This window comes from Talpa europaea (assembly GCF_964194135.1).
Source record: "Talpa europaea genome assembly, chromosome: 10".
Lineage (NCBI taxonomy): Eukaryota > Metazoa > Chordata > Mammalia > Eulipotyphla > Talpidae > Talpa > Talpa europaea.
In genome coordinates this window covers 16,009,258-16,026,557 of record NC_140077.1, presented here as the reverse complement: position 1 = coordinate 16,026,557, position 17,300 = coordinate 16,009,258, and the positions used below count along the sequence as shown (strand labels likewise).

General features: G+C 44.7%; 1 protein-coding gene across 4 annotated transcripts in view; it reads right to left on the bottom strand.

Moving 5' to 3' along the window:
• The window catches only part of SORCS1 (sortilin related VPS10 domain containing receptor 1), a gene marked incomplete at both ends in the record, with an annotated part of 470,229 nt that overhangs the window by 22,577 nt on the left and 430,352 nt on the right, over positions 1–17,300 (bottom strand). For all 4 annotated transcript variants that reach the window (XM_084244881.1, XM_084244882.1, XM_084244884.1 and 1 more), the window contains 4 exons: positions 1,854–1,985; positions 5,609–5,721; positions 10,845–10,968; positions 12,897–13,030. In XM_084244881.1, the coding sequence (XP_084101007.1) occupies positions 1,854–1,985; positions 5,609–5,721; positions 10,845–10,968; positions 12,897–13,030 (503 nt within the window). The remainder of the gene's footprint in view (positions 1–1,853; positions 1,986–5,608; positions 5,722–10,844; positions 10,969–12,896; positions 13,031–17,300) is intronic.

Genomic DNA, 17,300 nt, shown 5'->3' with positions numbered 1-17,300 from the left:
ATTACTGAACTTTTCTGGCCTAACTTTCCTCCTTTATAACATAGACATAATGAAAATTAGACTTGAAGCTAGAAACCCATGATCTTTCTAATAAAATGACTGGACCTTCTATATGTGTCAAAAGGTGGGTGGTTAGCCCTTAAACAACCATCTGTTTTCAGTTCTCTGGTTAAATGTTCCACCTATACTGGATACCAGGCTGCCTTGGGGAAAACTTTGGGGCCCACAACTCTGAGATTGTCTCTAGAGGAGGTACCCAAGCAAGACAGAGACTAAAGGGGGACAGGAACTCCAGAGAAAACACACAATCAAAGCAATATACATGTTCCTATATAAGCAAAAGGAATTTCATAGACATATCCCTCTTCTCACCACATTTCCTCTCAAGGAACATCCAGAAAAAATATACTATAATAATAAATATCCTATTCTTCTCCCACAGTTACAGATGTTAATTTGTCTAATACTCTGCGAAGCTGAGAGCCAGGAGTGGACAAGGTCAGATATGAGTCCGATGGGTCCCCTGCTGCCCAGCCTTTAACTGTAAGGGAGTTTACTGGGCTTCCATGACTGCCCTGTTCTTCATCACTTGCACATGGAGAAAATTACAGAGGTGATGCTCCTGCCAAGCTTGAAAGCTGCTGTTGAAAGGAGGTGACTGTTAGGAGGTGGGCCCTGCTGTAATTTGGGGTGGTTTTTAATAAGGCTGTTATCGGTGGTTCTCAAACCATCTTGCAAGACTAGAGATCATGAGAGTTGATTACGGGTTTATTGTAAATAAAAGGAAAAGCTCCAAGTACCGGAGAAGAGAAATCCAATATTCAGTTCGTGTCTGAGAATCCTATTTTTAATCTATTGAGAAACTGAAATTATGTAGTTTCGAACAGGGTAACCAGACCAAGACTGATCAGTTTAATTGAATGGATGAACAACAATGACATAATAACTATAATTCTCCCTTACAGAGACTGAAGAGGCTTCTAAAGTTAAAGAGTGGGAAAGGAAAAAATTTCGATCCCCGTCCAGGGAGAAACCCAAGTGGCACAGCGGACCTCTCCTGTCTTGCCCACTGCTCTCCGCAGCAGTGTTTTAAAGTAGATCTGTCTGTTCTGCTCCCAGTTCTATCTCTGGTGGATCCTCTCACCCCCATACCCCGGCCTGTACCCAAGTTCTTGTATGAATAAATAAATATTTTAAAAAATGCTCGAAGGAGGCAGAGGACAGACATACTAACATGTGCATATGTGTACACACACACATACACACACACACACACCCCACAGAATTTCTAAGCCTCCAGAGGTTGTCAAGATGAGGTGAAAGTGGAACCTTCATCAGAGGTAGAAGAGGTGGCCTGGAGTCAATATTACTTGCTTATTCTTGACACCAATCAGGCCATCTTAGAGTGGTGGTAATAAATAGGATTCAGGATTTGTACACAAGCTGTACCCATTTAAAAAAATAGAGTGGATATCACATCATTTGATTCTCATGACACTCTTGGGGATCAAAGTTGTCAAGTAACTTCCAGCTACTTGTGTTTCCCCCACTTAATATTGCACAGCGTTGTGTGCACATAGATTTATATGACTCACTGCAAATGCTGTGGAAGATTCCGTATTGTGGGTATGCTGAGTCACTTAGCCTACAATAAACACTCTTGCATTTTTTTTTTTTTTTGGTGAAATTCATTTAAGATCACCAAGTTATGCATGAAAAATGGTGGACCAGAAAGTCACAAACCCTGCAAAGAGCGGGTGCCTTGTTCTCAAGCCCAGATTGCCCGGAGATCCCTCCAAGCTGCTGATACGGTGGTCAGACTGTCAGAGCTAAAGGCAGCCTGGGGGACTCACCTGCTCCAGGTCCTCAGCCGACCTTTTGCTTTCTCCTGTGGGATCTTGATGGGGCAAGACAAAGAGCTCAGCAGCAGTGGGCAGGCCGGGGAGCACTGCCACCAATATGTGCTGGCCCGGAATCCCCGTGGCCTGAGGGAGAGACACAGAAGCTCATTAAGTCCTGCAGGAAAGGAGATAAGAATGGACCAAGCATTCAGTGGACAATGGGGGGGGGGTTAGAAGATCAAAGAGGGTAGGTGGGTGGCAGACAGGGCCCCAGGTAGGCAAGGTAGACATGAACAGTAGAGGTAGCACTGTGATAAAGTCAGATCATCCAAGGTTGGACCCTGGCTCCATCGTGTGTGACCTTAGAAACTTCCCTTATCTCCTTGTGCCTACATTCCCTCAAATAGCCAATGGGGATGATAACAGTACTTGCCTTGTAAAAGGGTGGCTTTGAGAATGACATGAGTAACACAAGAGGCACATGCAGCAGTGCTTGGAGATTCAAATGGTAGCTCTGCTTCCTAAAGGGCCAGTAAGTGGATGGTGCCAGTGGGAAGACCTGCACTGTCTCGACTTTGTCCCTCATGTCTTAACCTGTTCTAACCTGCTTTCTTTCTTTGTCACGGCACTAGATATACTCTCCAAATACAAGTCACATCCTAGTCACCTCCCTAACAGGACTCCTCTGTGTCACAATCCTCAGGTACCTGTCAGTGTCTCCATAGCATCAGAACCTGAGGAACAACACGCTTCACTAACCCACTCACTCGAATCTCAGTAGAATCACAGCTGTCACTCAAGGCCTTCTTTGCCCTAGTTCATTTGCTCCCATTGAGCTTATCTCCTAGGACTCTTCAGCTCTTCTCTGGGGTTCTGATGGGGTTTTATAATAGCTGTCCCATTTCCAGGAGACAATTTCTAGACTTATCTTTTTGTGATCTTTCTCAAATCCTATTTCCTTGTCCAAATTCTTGTAGAAATCCCCATTGCCAAATGAATTAAATATATATTCAAGGCCTTCTGCAAGGCCTTCTGGCCTGACCCTTCCTTTCCAAACTAACATCCCACAGCTCACACAACCTCTACCCAAATGCAATCCTGTACAACTGTTCGATATTCTCAATTTCTCCACAGGAGATGTGTGCAGTCCATTTTCCCCAGAGTGTCTTTTTTCTCTATCTGCTTTTGGAAACCCATTTATTCCTTCACGAGTCTTCTTAAAGTTCACTTATTTCAGTATATTTCTCATGATCTCCCAAGTAGGTGACTGTTTCTGAAGTCTGCATTTATGTCTTCTCTGAGGTATCAGGGAATGCTGCCTGTTGGTTCTGGCAATGTGCCAAGCCACTTGTCACAATCACATAATGCAGCTCCTGCAACAACCCTTCCCTTATTACCCCTCACTCTGCAGGTGAGGACCCAGCACAGGTTGGGTCTCTGGAAGTTGATGGTGACTTTAGTGTGTGAGGGTTTTTCCAGGGGTTTTCTCATGATTAACATCTAGAATGTGAAGGAAAGAAGCAGGGACACGCAGGGGGAGAAGCTAAGCTCTGATGCAGGCCAAGCACAGCCTCACGAGACCTCACAGGAACTGAGGTGGTCCTTCAGATTTGTGTGAGGTGGGGCTGAGGTGGCCTGGCCTTTCTGTACCTACAGTAGTGAGGGTGAGTAGCCTCACCCTTGTGGCAATCTTGTGGAAAACCCCTACTTCTGACACAGGACAGAGGAGAGAGAGCAGAAGGGTAAGTCATGGCTCAAGGCCCTCTAGGCGGTGCGTGGTGATGTGCAGCTCAGAAATGTGGTCTGGCCATGAAGCCTCTGCTCTGAGAGGGGCGCTACTGCCTCCCCTTCTTGACACCATCACACAGCACCTCCTATCACAGCTGGAAATCTAATACTGTTTTATGGTCTTACTAAATTTTAAACTCAGAGATTATGTCTGAATCATCCCCATTACATGCAAAAATGTTTACTGAATGGCATTCAATTAAAGATTTCATTGTGAAATGTTAATAGAAAGAATCCATTTAGCGAGGTAACTGGTTTTATATTGAATTCTGTCACATAATGAGGGGAAGAAAACTGCAAATAAATTGACCTGAAGTTGCACATTGTCTAGGGTTTATTAGGGTACACTTGGCAATGGGACCTCAGGGTTTAAAAAAGTAGCCAAGTGTCATTACTGGGATGCTAGGAGGAACCAGGGGCTGGGAGGATTGTCTCTGAGGATCAGGTAACCAAGGAGTCTTTGAAACTGCATAGTATTCACTCCTCCACCCTGTGCTGAGGGATGCTGAGCCAACCTGTTTATTCTGCATTTAGGTGAATATGTTATTCAGCAGCTTAGAATACAGATGAGCAGTGATTTCCAGTCGACTGGGCATCTGGTGAAAGGTGGAAACTTAGGGCATCTGACCCCTAGACACTGCATGTGAAGAGAAATCAGCTTGAGAGGCGGGGCACTGCTGAGCTAATGTCTGGTTAATAAATCAACCAGGGAGTTAGACAGCTGCCGGGCAGATCTGCGGGCACATGGATCCCTAGAATGTTGCAGCTGAAAGAGGTCTGCCCTGTAGTCATCTTGGACAGTTGAGGAGAGGCCTGCTATTATACCTGGGACCAGGGCCCCAAAGGCTAACAGGTCTTCCAGCTGACCCTGCAGGAGGATGGATGAGCCATAATGGAGGCCATACTGTTTAGATACCATGACTCATGCTGAGTCATGAAGACAGAGGTGCAATAACTCTTACCCAGAGGCACATGAAGATACCCCTTCTCCAACCAACAGTGGTAGGAATTTGGGAAGGCCAGCTCTTTGCCAAGAGGCTGGGTGTGAGAGCTGATTTGGGGCAAGGGTCATCTGAACACCTTTATTCCCTCATCGTCTTGAGTCACAAGGTACCATGTGTTGATGCAGGGAGGAATGTACAAAAAACCCTCAATCATGTTTCCTTTCAGGCTAAGAAGATACCCTGGGAGAGGTAGCTCATCTCTGATTTTCTGGGTTTGCACAATAAACCCACACTGCCCCATGAGCAGATACCCCACTCCTCTGCTCACTCATAAAAGCTCAGTGTGTGGTGGGAGATGTGCCTAAAAGAAGGTGTTTTCTCCAAATGCCAGAGGCATTTGCTCAGAGAGGGCTCAACTCCACCTGGTGGTTGCTCACGTGCCCAGATTCAGGTGTAAAAGCACTTGTTGACTTTGGACTCTGACCCTTCACTACAATTTTGTAGCTTCTTCATGTATTCATTAGAAATGTCAAGCAATTACTTAACTTTTCTGAACCTTAGTCACTTCATCTGCAAACCTGCAAACCTTCTTTATGGGGCTGTTGTAGGAGAGAAATGCTTTAAAAGAACTGGGACAAAGATAAGGGAGTGACCACTATGGATGAATGCCCACATGGTGCTCAGACTTGCTGTTGATGGGGCTGGGGCCTGGTTGTGCTTGTTCATTGCACGCACATCGTGTCTCAGTATCACGCACGACAACTGATTTTACACCTGCAAATGGCCTAATCACCAAATCTACTCCATGACTATCACAAATTTCCAAGTTCTTCTTTTCTCAGGAAAATTCTCAAGAGGCAAGGTCAGGAGTTGATGCACACCCCCATAGCACCGATGTCACCCAGGTTAACCAGCCCTCCCATGGGCTCCTGCTCTCTCCTGTCATTTCTTTGCACAAAGGTCCCCTCACCACAAAGCTGTTCAAGGACAGAGGGGGAACGTGCCCTAGAAGGAGAAGGGATTGTCTGCACTTACTTCCACCAGGGACTTTTTGATGACCCTGCTGATGTCCCTCCTCCACTCGGGGATGTCAGGGTTGTAGTCGTCCAGGTTTGGAGAAAAGGACAGGCGGAGAGATCGGAACTCCTCTGGGGATACAATATCAGGTGATTACTAGAAGTGAAACAATTCTCCCAAGAGTCTTCTACCCTTTCCATTATATACAAAGCCTTAATGGAGGGTCCTTGTCCTTTACACTCACCAGATAGTTCCTCCTAGAGGGCAAATCTGTTATCCCCTACCTGTTATAATCCAGCTCCTCACTATCTAGATCAAAGTCCTAGGCTCTGGTCCATGTATAGCTCTGCAGCCTTTGCCTATTCTTCCTAATTCTAGACATTGCACTCCTGGACACTGGCTGGCTGACCTGGAGTGCTCTGAATTTATGGCAGGTGTATGACCCAGGGTTGTTGCACATCCTGTTCCTCCCTGAATGCCTCATCCTCCGACTGTCCGTACACAAAACATTCCAGCTTTGGTTTGAGCATTTGCTGACACAATACCCTATCTACCATGTTCTCATTCTCTTCATTATTATGTTGTGCACATTCTTTCATTATCATGATATGATTGTATAATAATTAGTATTATGAGAACATAATGATAATAATTATTGTAATCATTCTATTGCTATGTTTTGTTTCCATGGACATTTCATTTAATGGAATTTTAAGTTCCTTACTTCAAAGATTTTGCTAGCAGTCTCTGTAGCCTCTGAGTTAATCCTGGTCCTCCAGGAAGTAGGATGGGGTTATGAAAGCAAGATCATTTGAAGAAAACTATGTGTGAGTGAATATGGAAGGAATCCAGAGGGTTGCAGACCACCATTCAAATACAAAGCACATGTGGCACTTATTTAAAGAGAGGTGAAGGTTAGGTGCTTGCTCTGATGACTGCAGAAGGTGTGACAAGACTGCCAGGAAGTCTTTGAGCAAAGTCAGCCAGAGGAGTGGCCACATCGCAGGAGGGCGCCACCTGAGCCACTGGAAGCAGTGGAGACCTTGACCCTGGCACAGGGACAGGCTTCAGAGCACGGGCCTGGGGGGTTGAGCCCAGCACCAGGTTAGGACATGCTATACATAAACACAGATCACATTGTTCCCCAAAGCTCATGGCTCTGATCAGTTAGTAACATTCCAATTCACAGCCTTCATGTCTCATCTAACCAGAATCACACTTTCTCTCCTGCCACAGGTGCTTGGGCTTCTCTGCAGTCCTGAGCCCGGGCCTGCCCCGTCAGCAACTTCCACTTCCCCAACACATGCATTCTGCTCCTGCACATCACTCAGTCTGTCCTGGGACCAAACCTTCCCATGCCCTCTCTCCAGCCCAGACGCCCTTCAGCACGTAACCCTGTTTGTTGGTTTCATGCTTCCGGCTATTGAAATTATTTTGTTTTCACAGTCTGTCCGATATCCCACACTGGCATACAAGCTCCAGGATAGAGGGCATGGTGCTTCTGGCCTTTTGGGGAAGTACCCAGCTCATGCTAGACTTTCTATGATGATGCCTGAATCATTTAGTTAATACATTTTTGTGGAATAAAGAAATGCAAAAATCACAATGGAGGTGCTCTGCAATTTATACATTTACTTATTCAAAAACATTTCTTTCTTCTTTCAAGTATGCCCCATGTTTCAGTAGAGGCTGAGCAACATTAGCAGTGCCCACTTCACATTCAGGAAACATAAAAGCCCACTTGAGCATTTCCTAACAATGCCAGAGACTTATCAAATACAGGTTTTGAAAACTCTTAGATTGTAAGGTGGGTGTTTAGGGCAGTTAGTCTGTTTCAAGGGCATAGTTTTCAAAGGTTAACTATTTTATGAGTCCCTGGTCACCTATGTGAATATTATAGCTTAGTTCTGGTGGAGAACAATTAAATGCATATTATTATTAGGGTAAATGTCAGCATTAAGGAATCACTCACTGAGTCATAATTCACCTCTCTGAAGACATTTTCACTTTGCCCAAACATTTTATCAAAATACAGAGATTTCATCTATAAGGTAAAATGTTATCTTAAAAAAAAAACCCACAAATGATAAAAGTGATGCCACTCCCTCCATAATGACTTAGCACCCTAAAATAGCATGGCAGGGAGGAAGGATGGCAGAGAAATGTTACACTTAAGTTTATTCAACAAATAGAGATGAATGTGGGAGGAATGAAAAGGGTAAATCCTAAAAATATGTATTTTTCCAGCTGCTCGGAGAGATGAATTCTACATCTATATGCTTTATTTTTGTATTTAAAAACAAATGAAAGAAAACAATACAGAAAGGTCTCTTTTCCTGCCGTGTGTTGTGTGGTGCTGGGTGGATAATCTTTCTCTCCCAGCTTCCCTAGTGTGATGCCTCCTGCAATACGATCACGATGGCCTAAAGTTTCCCTCAGCTCCACAGAACTTTACTCCCAACTACAGGCTCTGACAGCTCTTAGTGCATTTACATTAGAAACTTTGCATTTGTAAATTCATTCTCTGGCCCTTGGAGATGTACCTCTCCTACCATCCAGGAAGGACTTTCTCTAGGATCTGCACATCATCTATTTCAAATGTAATCAAAAAGAAAGGTAATTTTCCTCTCTCTGGGAAAGCAAGATTCTAACTTCCAGAAGCACCATTAATAAATGCAGATGGCCCAATTGAATTGATATCTCCTCACCACTACATTCCTCCAGTACTTGTTCACTAACTCACCCCAAAGTTTAAAAATCCTCCTGCCTTTTGTATTAACTGAGTATATTCTTTTTTTTTTTAATATTTATTTATTTATTTATACAAGCACTGAGTACAGTCAGAAGCTCGGGAGGGTGAGAATTCACCAGAGCTAGAGAAGGGAACAGAACAGGCAGACCGACGAAGCCCATGGCTGATGGGAGCAGCAGGCAGCAGGAGAGGTCTGCGCGCCATGTGGGACCCTCCTCCGGTGGCCGGGGAGCAGCCGGGGATCGGACCGGCACTGCAGAGGCTGCGGGCAGCTTCGCAGCCCAGCACTCAACTGCTGCACCACCACGAGAGGCGCTAACTGAGTATATTCTTGCTTGTTTAGTTCCATGGGATGTAATTTTACTTTAATAGGTCACCCTGTCATTAAATCTTCTAGTGGTATTTATGAAACTCGAACAACTCATCTGAATGAGGTGAAATAATGACATTGGAAGGCTCGGGAATTTGGTTTAAGGAAGAGGAGATCACCTCCTCTGCTCAGGTCTTTGAGACTTTCTTAAATGAAGATAAGCCATTTGATGGAGTGGGAGCCACTCCTGGGTAAGGCTTTTAGAGATTTCAGTAAGAGGAAAAACTACGTGTAGCAAAGGAGTAGAAAGAGATTACTGAATCCACTTCCCCTGGATTGAGAAGTCTTAGACTCTGTGTGCTGCACTTCTCTCATTTATCTTATTTGGAAAGCAAGGGATAATTATATCCTATTTCTCCTGCGTGTGCTCAGAGGATTAAATTCATATATATCAAGTCATTAGAACAGAGGCTGGTAAGGGTTTCATCAATGTTTATTACCACTGCCATTACTATTGTTATTAATACTGGGTCTGTCACGGAACAGTAGAATAACTTTAAGCCAGAATTTTCCAATTTCGGGCCACAACTTCCTATCTGTAAAATGACAGGTTGGACCAGACAAGCCCGAAACCATTCTAGGTTTAAAGTTCTCTCTGTGATTCTAATGAGGAGGTTGGCAATACACACAGCCAAGAGGCCAGCTGTTGAAGGAGGGCGGGTGTCTTTTAGAGACAACTATGACATGCAGGAAGGCGAGAAAGGAAAAAGAATGCCAGACAGAAAAGGCAAGGGAGCCAATTAAGTAGGGTGATTTCAGAGCACAGGTACTGGTCTAGCTGGGCCAGGGCAGACATCCACCTCTGCCACTGAAACTGGGGCAAGGGACTCACCTCTACAGAAAAATAAGAGTAATATCACTCCCCTTGTATTAGGGTTGTTGAAGATTAAGTGCATTCCCAGAAACTAGAAAGTAGACAGAGAAGGAAAAGTAAAGCAAAAACTCCTCTCTTTCGGCCACCTGGCTGAGAGGCCGCTCACTGATGGGATTTTGTTAGGAAAATCAGAGTCCTGGTTGATTTTAATTTCTTATTGGGGCTGATCCAGCTTCTCTGGGAGTTTAGGGGTGAGGATACAATGAAATGAAACAGCCATCCACGGGAGGAACAGTATTCTTGGGCCTGTTCCAACTTGCTTCCACATTACTTTCTGAATTTGAAGATCAAGTTGGCAAGATGAGAAATGAAAAATAGAACCTGCCTCAGAATCTATTCATTCTGGAACTGGGACAATTGATATTATTTAGACCACCAGCCCCCACCCCCTCATTTTCTCTCTCTGCACATTTTTTTTCTCTATATACTTTTAAATTCTTGCTTTTCAAATTTTTATTTTTCCATAATGAATATGTACCATTTTCATATTTACAATAAAAGTTTATATTTTTACCATCTACTAGTCACACTTAGTATGTCCACCTGACTATCTATGCAGAAAAATGTTACCAAAATGAGATCAATTGGTATAAACTGTTTTTTAACCTTCCATTTTCAATGATTCCACCTTTCCATTTCAGTCAATTTTCATTCCATCTAATACTTTGACTATATTTACCTTCTTCAAATGATTAAAAAATTGTTCCATACAGATTTTAGTTCAAACCAATATCCACTCTATAATGATGCTTGACATCTGCTTGTTATAACCCTTCCAACACATTTTGATGATACAGATTTGTGGGAGAGGTTTCCAAGTATTTAGACATTGATAGATTCCTCTTAATAATCAAGATTTGCAAAGTTGAAAAGCCAAAGAAATGCCTCAGTATTAACCATTTATCTTAGATAACAAACTTTAGCTATTCAACTGCCGCCAAAATTCCCAATGGCTTGAATTAACCTTTATGCAATGAAACTCACTTCACCTGACCAAAGGTGAGTGAGTTCACAGACTGTGTACCAGAGCCACATTGAAAAGACAAAATAAGAAACTCTTTTGGGTTCTTGGGAGCACTATTTTGCTGGTGAACCACATCTTCCCAAAAGGGGGACACCAGACTTGCCTCTACTCTTTCTCAGTACGACCCTCTGATCTCTACACACAGGTCAAAAGCCAGGTGCCTTTCATCACTGTGGCATCCAACAAAGCCATAGGAGCACCAGGCAGTGAGGATCAGGAAGGGGGAGCACTCACCGTACACCGCAATTGTCTTCGTGTCCTGCAGGATAGCATTCCCAGCTGACACCTGCACTGTGATGGTGTTCATCCCTTCAGAAGTAAACTTGAAGGATATGCTTCCCTCCAAGGTGATTAAGGGCTAAAATGAATGAGGCACAGTGTAAGGGGAAAGATGAGACAGTTAGTTACAAGTTGCTAATGAGTTACTTTTAAGTCTTGAGAGCCCCAGAGAGTCTTCCCCGGGGCAGTCTAGTAGGACTAACCCCATTATCTCAGGTCCAGGCCAGAAAGGGGTTAGGAAAGCCATACCCTCAAGGACTCTGCCCATTTCTTATGAATTTGACATCTCCCTTCTGCTAGCATCATGACTCAGGGCCTGGAAATCAGCAAGTGTTGCCTGCGATGGGATATATGTCTCTTATGGATAATCTACGGATATTGATTAAGGGATGTCCCTTAATCCAAGGAAATAGTCAAAGGAGACCCAGAACAGGAGGCTTATATTAATCCAGATTTAAGAAGCCAGCACTGAACACTTATAAGGTGCCTTGTCCATCTCTAGGGCATAGTGTCCATATATAATTAAAATGGCACACAGCAACCACAGGCACCAAAACAGCGTTACTTAGACAGGAGTGGCATGTGCTGCTTGGCTTCCTCTGAGAGAGGCCTATCTGTGGTTTCCCGGAAGTAGCTGCTATGGAAACAAGTACTAATTGGACAGTGGTTTGAGGACTTAAAAAAAAAAAAAAAAAAAAGACTTGGAGTCTTGCCTGTAATACAATTGGATGCTGGAGTCTTGGAGGATAAGATTATTAGCCTGCTGACCTCCCTTGACAAGCATTTCTTTCCTGTCTTTTCTTAATTAATTTAAAAATCACAATTCATTTAATTCCCTGTATAGCAAAGGGAAGTCTAAAGCCCAGCATAAGAAGTCTACTTAAGACAGTGCACTGAGAATTTGCTTTTCTGTTAAAAGGGGGAAAATAAATAGGAGACACAAAAGGAAAAATAAATCTATTACTTTGCCCTTGCAGCACTAGTTCCAGGGAAACAACATAGATGTCTTCTCTTCCACTGTGGGTAGTGGGCCTGTCTGTGGCCTAGTGGCCTAATCTACGTGCTTGGTTTCGGAAGAGATCATCTCAGCTGTGTTAACAGTGCTGGTGAAAGTTTCTTTGCCTCGTCAAGCTCCTAGTGGGTCTATGGGAGGGGAGGCTCCTATTCTCAGCCTGTGCAAAATGGTGTCTCCAGGTAAAGACAAAACTTCCTAATTGACATTTGGAAGCAAATTTTAATTTCTGAGACTGGAATGAGATAAAAACAGAGACAGAAGAGGCGGCCTGATGAATCCATGTAGGTTTAAGAAGGTCCTGAGTTGGACTCAGCAAGAAGCCAAGACTGGAGCCAGCCCTTCCTCTGCCTTGGCCTCACTTTTCTTGTCCAGAAAATTAAGGAATTTGGATTCAGGTTTCTACTGGTTTTATAACTGCAGCTGACTTTTAATCCCAGGGAATATTTTGGGACAACATAAAGGGTAAAGCTGACTCACAGGAGGAGCCACCCCTGATGCAGGGTGAGGAGGTTACTGGGGGGCTGGTTGTAAGAGGCATCTGTTGCTTCTGCCTCTCTGGTATCCATCTGCCTCTTGGCCTTTGGGGGATCATTTTCCCCTTCTCTTGGCCCATGTTCAAGGAGGCTGACCTCAACACGTCTCTCTCCAGCCTCAGCAGAATAATCAAGGTCTGGCCAGTCTGACCAGTAATACTAATTCCAGAACTCCTATAACTCTGGTGAGAGTTTATTTTCTCTGCTAAGCTGTGAGGTATAAAGCAGAGCTGCTGCTAAGGCTCACCATGAAGGGAAAGGTCCACAGGAGAACGCTAACACAGACTGGGAAGCAGAGGTGAGGGGCAGGGGTCAGGTGCGGGAAAGCAGGGGACACAGTGACCGGATTATGGGAGCACCAAGAGCCTGCTGCCCCCAGGAGCATCCTACATCCTTTCATTCCCTTTTTGCTTCAGCCTGTTTGAGCTGAGCTGCACAGCCCCATGCAGAGGGACCCACCTCCGTGTTGTTCCCATACCACCACACGTAAGTGAGGGTGCCCACTTGGCTGGGCCACAGCACAGCGGTGGCATTGACCTCCTTGTTCTTTGTGGTGACGAAGGGGAGAGACAGGTGCACGTGCTCCAGGGGACCTGTGGCAATGAGAAAAGAAGAGCCATAGACAGGGAAGCACTTCCTCTGCCTCATCATCCCTGCTCTGAAGACAACAGGTGCATTCTGAAGCCTCCAAAACATCAAACAAACCCCCTGAGGGAAGGGCTCCCTCCGGGCTTTCCCTCCTGTGAAGCAACAGATTTGTAGTAAATAATCGTGCCTCAACATTTTTTCATGATCTTTCTTCCAGGCCTAAACCCTGAATTCTCTATAAATGTTAAATTTACAAGTAATGTATGAAGTCTTCAAAGGAACAGGCATGCAATGAGATTTCACAGGGAGAGAGAAATCTTTCCAAGAGGTTATCTGCTTGGTTGTAGAGTAGAATCAAGAGAATCTCAGAGACTTCAGGTTGGGGGAGTGGTGCTATGTTGGACAAACCCCCAAAGCACTCTACCTGTTTTATTCTTTTTGGACTTTAAAGATCTGTGAGTGAGTGTAAGTATGTTTGTGTGAGAGAGCATGCCTAAGTGTGAGTCCGTGTGCGTGTGCAAAGCCACCTGGTTAGGTGGACAAAGAACAAACTGGGTTTGGTGTTAAGTTTGTCTGGGACAAAGGCATGTATGAGTAGGTAGAGAAAGTTCTGGGGTTCTCAGCTTCTCAGGAGGTGAGAGGATGATTCTACCCAGGAGGTCCATGAGATCAGAAGCCTTTATCAGATGTTCAAAATCACAAAGATGTGCTTTTTATAGTGACCCACTAGGGCCTCTCCTATGACCCCTGATCTCCTTGAGAGACTGTTCCTGGGAGAAACACAGCTTCCTCTGAGGTGAGCCTGACAAGAAGCTGTCATCCACACCATCACCAAATGAGGCATAAAAGAAAGGGGTACTTCAGCCCTTCCTATCTTTGATCCATGCCTCTTTAGCTTGAACTTTCAGTGCATTTTGGAGGGCACTCTCTGTGCTCTCTCCTCCCTCCACACACTCCTTATTTGGATAATCCCATTCACATCCTGACCTTCAACTACAAACTACACACTCATAGTTCCTCAACCACAGGGTTGGCGCCAGCCTCACTTAGCAGCAACTGTCCCTAAGGAACCCATTCCTTCCCCCACCCTGTGCGCTCCACACCAAGGACCCAACACAGATGTCTGTCCTCGCTACAGCCACCGCCTTTCAGAGATGAACAAGCAGAGGAAGGCAATCTTCCCAAAGTCACAGACCTTGGCAACTTCAATTCCAGAGTGTGAACCGAAGCAGTTTGATTTGAGCCTCCATCTGTGGTCAGCTGACAAGTGCTCCGGCAGACCTTGGCCCATTGTAAGGAAATAGTAAGTGGCCAATGACTTAATGGGCACCAGGCACTGGGAAATGCAGTCTACACAGACCCCCTCATTCACTGCAGAGCTCTTCCCATCCCTCTATCCGATCACGGGCTCCAGCAGGCTGTGATTTGCTGATGCCCAGGTCTCTCATCATACAACTTCCTCACAGCACCCATCAGTATCCAAGTCACTTCTGAGCCCCCCTCCTAGGCTGTTCCTCCCGACTCCTGGGCTCTGAGTTCATCAAGTCAGTTAGAATGTGAAAACTCAGTAGGCTGTGCTAGACAACGTAATTCCAGTGTCAAGGGGTCTATTTACTTTGTTTTGCTCACATATGAGTATTTAATAATTTTCAAAGTCAGATCAAAGTGATAAAGATGTTGCTGACGTGCCCTGTGAATGACATGAGCTGGGTCTTGTTAGTGACATAGGATCCTTCATTCACACAGTGTGTCAGGCACTGTTCTAGATGCTGGGGACGCCTGGCCCTGGGGAGCCGTGCTGGTGGGCACTGACACACACAGTGGCAGGTGAGAGAGTGGCATCTGTGACAAGAGAAGTCTTGCAGAGGAGCTGACATTGGAGTCACAACCTGAATAAAGTGAGGGTGTGTATCAAGTATCAATTTGGGGTGCTCCAGGGTGAGAGTATAGCAGTGCAAAGACCTTGAAGAGGAGGTGCGCTGACCACACTGAGGAAACAGCAAGGAAGCCCCAAGGGCTGCAGTGGAGAGAGCAGGGAAAGAGTGGAAGCTACTGAGATCTGAAAGGCATACAGGACACCTGCGTGCTGGCTTGTAGGTCCTAAAATAGAACATGCGCTTGTACGATGTTACTCCTGCATATACATACATCTATAGTCATATAAATGTTCAAACATTACCTTTCAGATTCCTACTTCTTCTTGTATTCATTTGCTCTTTATGCATTTAATACACCTGGATCCTGCTGCCCCGAATCCTGTCTTTTAAGCATCTTGTTTTTGAACAGAAGGTGTTCAAAATGGACGTTAATGGAACTTCAGAAGTGAGACCTGTGGCCCTGTAGGCCCCCAGCTGGCTGGCTGCCCTAAGACAGAGCTGACCAAGTCAGCAGAAGAAGTTCTAGCGCACAGGTGCCTGCAATGTACAAAATGGTCAGCAGGTGGCGATGCATCACTCCATATGAATCTTTCTGGCAAGGTGTTTGGTAGAAGTGGGGAAATATTTGTGTGAGGGTTTCCTCTATCTTGTTGCAGGAAATAGCTGAAGTTTGTGAGACTGAATGTGGTGTGTGTGTGTGTGTGTGTGTGTGTGCGTGCAAGCATATATAATGGCTTTGTCTTGCATCTGCATTTGTTCCAGAGACCTCTTCTGCCCACCTACTTAATGTCTGTGTGTCATAGTGTCTGAAATGCAAAAGAATCCACTAGAAGAAATGAAAGTAATTTAAATGAAGATGAACTCTATACAGAGTTCCTAAAACGTCAGTGTATACAGATATCACACTGATGGCATTTCCTAGATTATGAGGCTGCACTGCTGGGAATGCTAATTCAATAGGCTATGGCACATGACCTTTGTACCATGTAATTCTGGGGCAGGTGGCTCATTACAAAATATATATATATAAAACTTTGTCCTCAGGTGGAGAGAGAGACATCTGCCAATGGCTCTTATGTCGGGGCTAATTGAGAAGAACAGTTTGAGAAGAACTGGAATATCCACCTCTTCTTTTCTTTTCACCTCCCATTTTACAGGTTGTCATACTCTTGAGGGATTTCTTTTCCTGTAAGACTGGCTGAGACAGGAAAGTTTTCTGAGCAGAAATCTTCATGTCCTCAAATTCTCTGTCCCAACCAGCCGAAGGCAAGCCCAGCTGCCATGGAGCAGCTATGTGTCTCATTAGTTTGCAAGCTAGCAGAGCACAGTGAAGACTATCCCCAAGGAGTTCCTAGCTGTCAGGCTACACCGGATTACCCCACTGCCCAGGGAGAGCTGTCACCGTGCCTAGAAATAGTATGGCAGGAGTATCATCTCTATTTGTTTCTGATGACCTTTGCAAACCCATAATAAGAAAAAAATAACCCTCTGTTTGGAATTGAATCACCTTTCTGAAGTGGAGAGTGGAAGGGGTGTGTGTTCTAGAGAGGACTCTGGAAGAGCCCCAGGCAGGGCAGAGGGAGCAGGGAGCAAGTGAGGGCAGGCTTGGAAGGCTGCTAGGAGCTGCTGTTCAGTGCCCCCTAAGTATAGATGCATCTACTACTTTGTGATGATAGAAAATAAGACTTTACCAGTTGACAGACTACAGCATATTTTGCTTGGTAGACCCTTGAGGAACAGGACGTGCATTTCTCATGTGAGGAGAAAATCCAGGGTCAGAGAAATGGAGCCCCTGGACCAGGAGTTCGGGCCGCCATCTGGATCTCATAACTCCCATTCCTATGGCAGGTTATTTCTGCTACTAATAATTGATGTCAAGATGTATTTTTAGAAGATTTGATGTTAATCCCTATGAGATCATAACCAGCATTTTGCCCCATAAATAAAGATCTGTAGGGAGGAATTCGGTTTCAATCAGAGGGAACTGCAGAAAGTCTATATAGAACAGCTCAGGGGAGAAAGTCAGCAGGAAGAGAGCCCATGAAAGTGTCTTGCTATGCAGGATACAGAACGGCCATAAGACATCTTCTCACCTTTGTACTGCATGAGACCACCCTTAGAATAAAACATTTGCATGTGCACTGAGTGTCTCGAAAGGATATTGATAAAGATGCATACTCTGAGGAGAGTAGCAAAGAAGAGGAAGGCACAAAAAGACAGCATTTACTAGTTAATACCTCATCCCAGACTTGAGGGGGAAAGTCTCTGAAAAGGACATTATTAGATTAAATTACAAAACTGGAATAGGAATGATAGATTAGATAATAAAATGAAGAAAAGTGTTCAAAAGTTTCTTGAGCCTTTGTGATTATATAGTGAGGACACACTTTATCTTAAA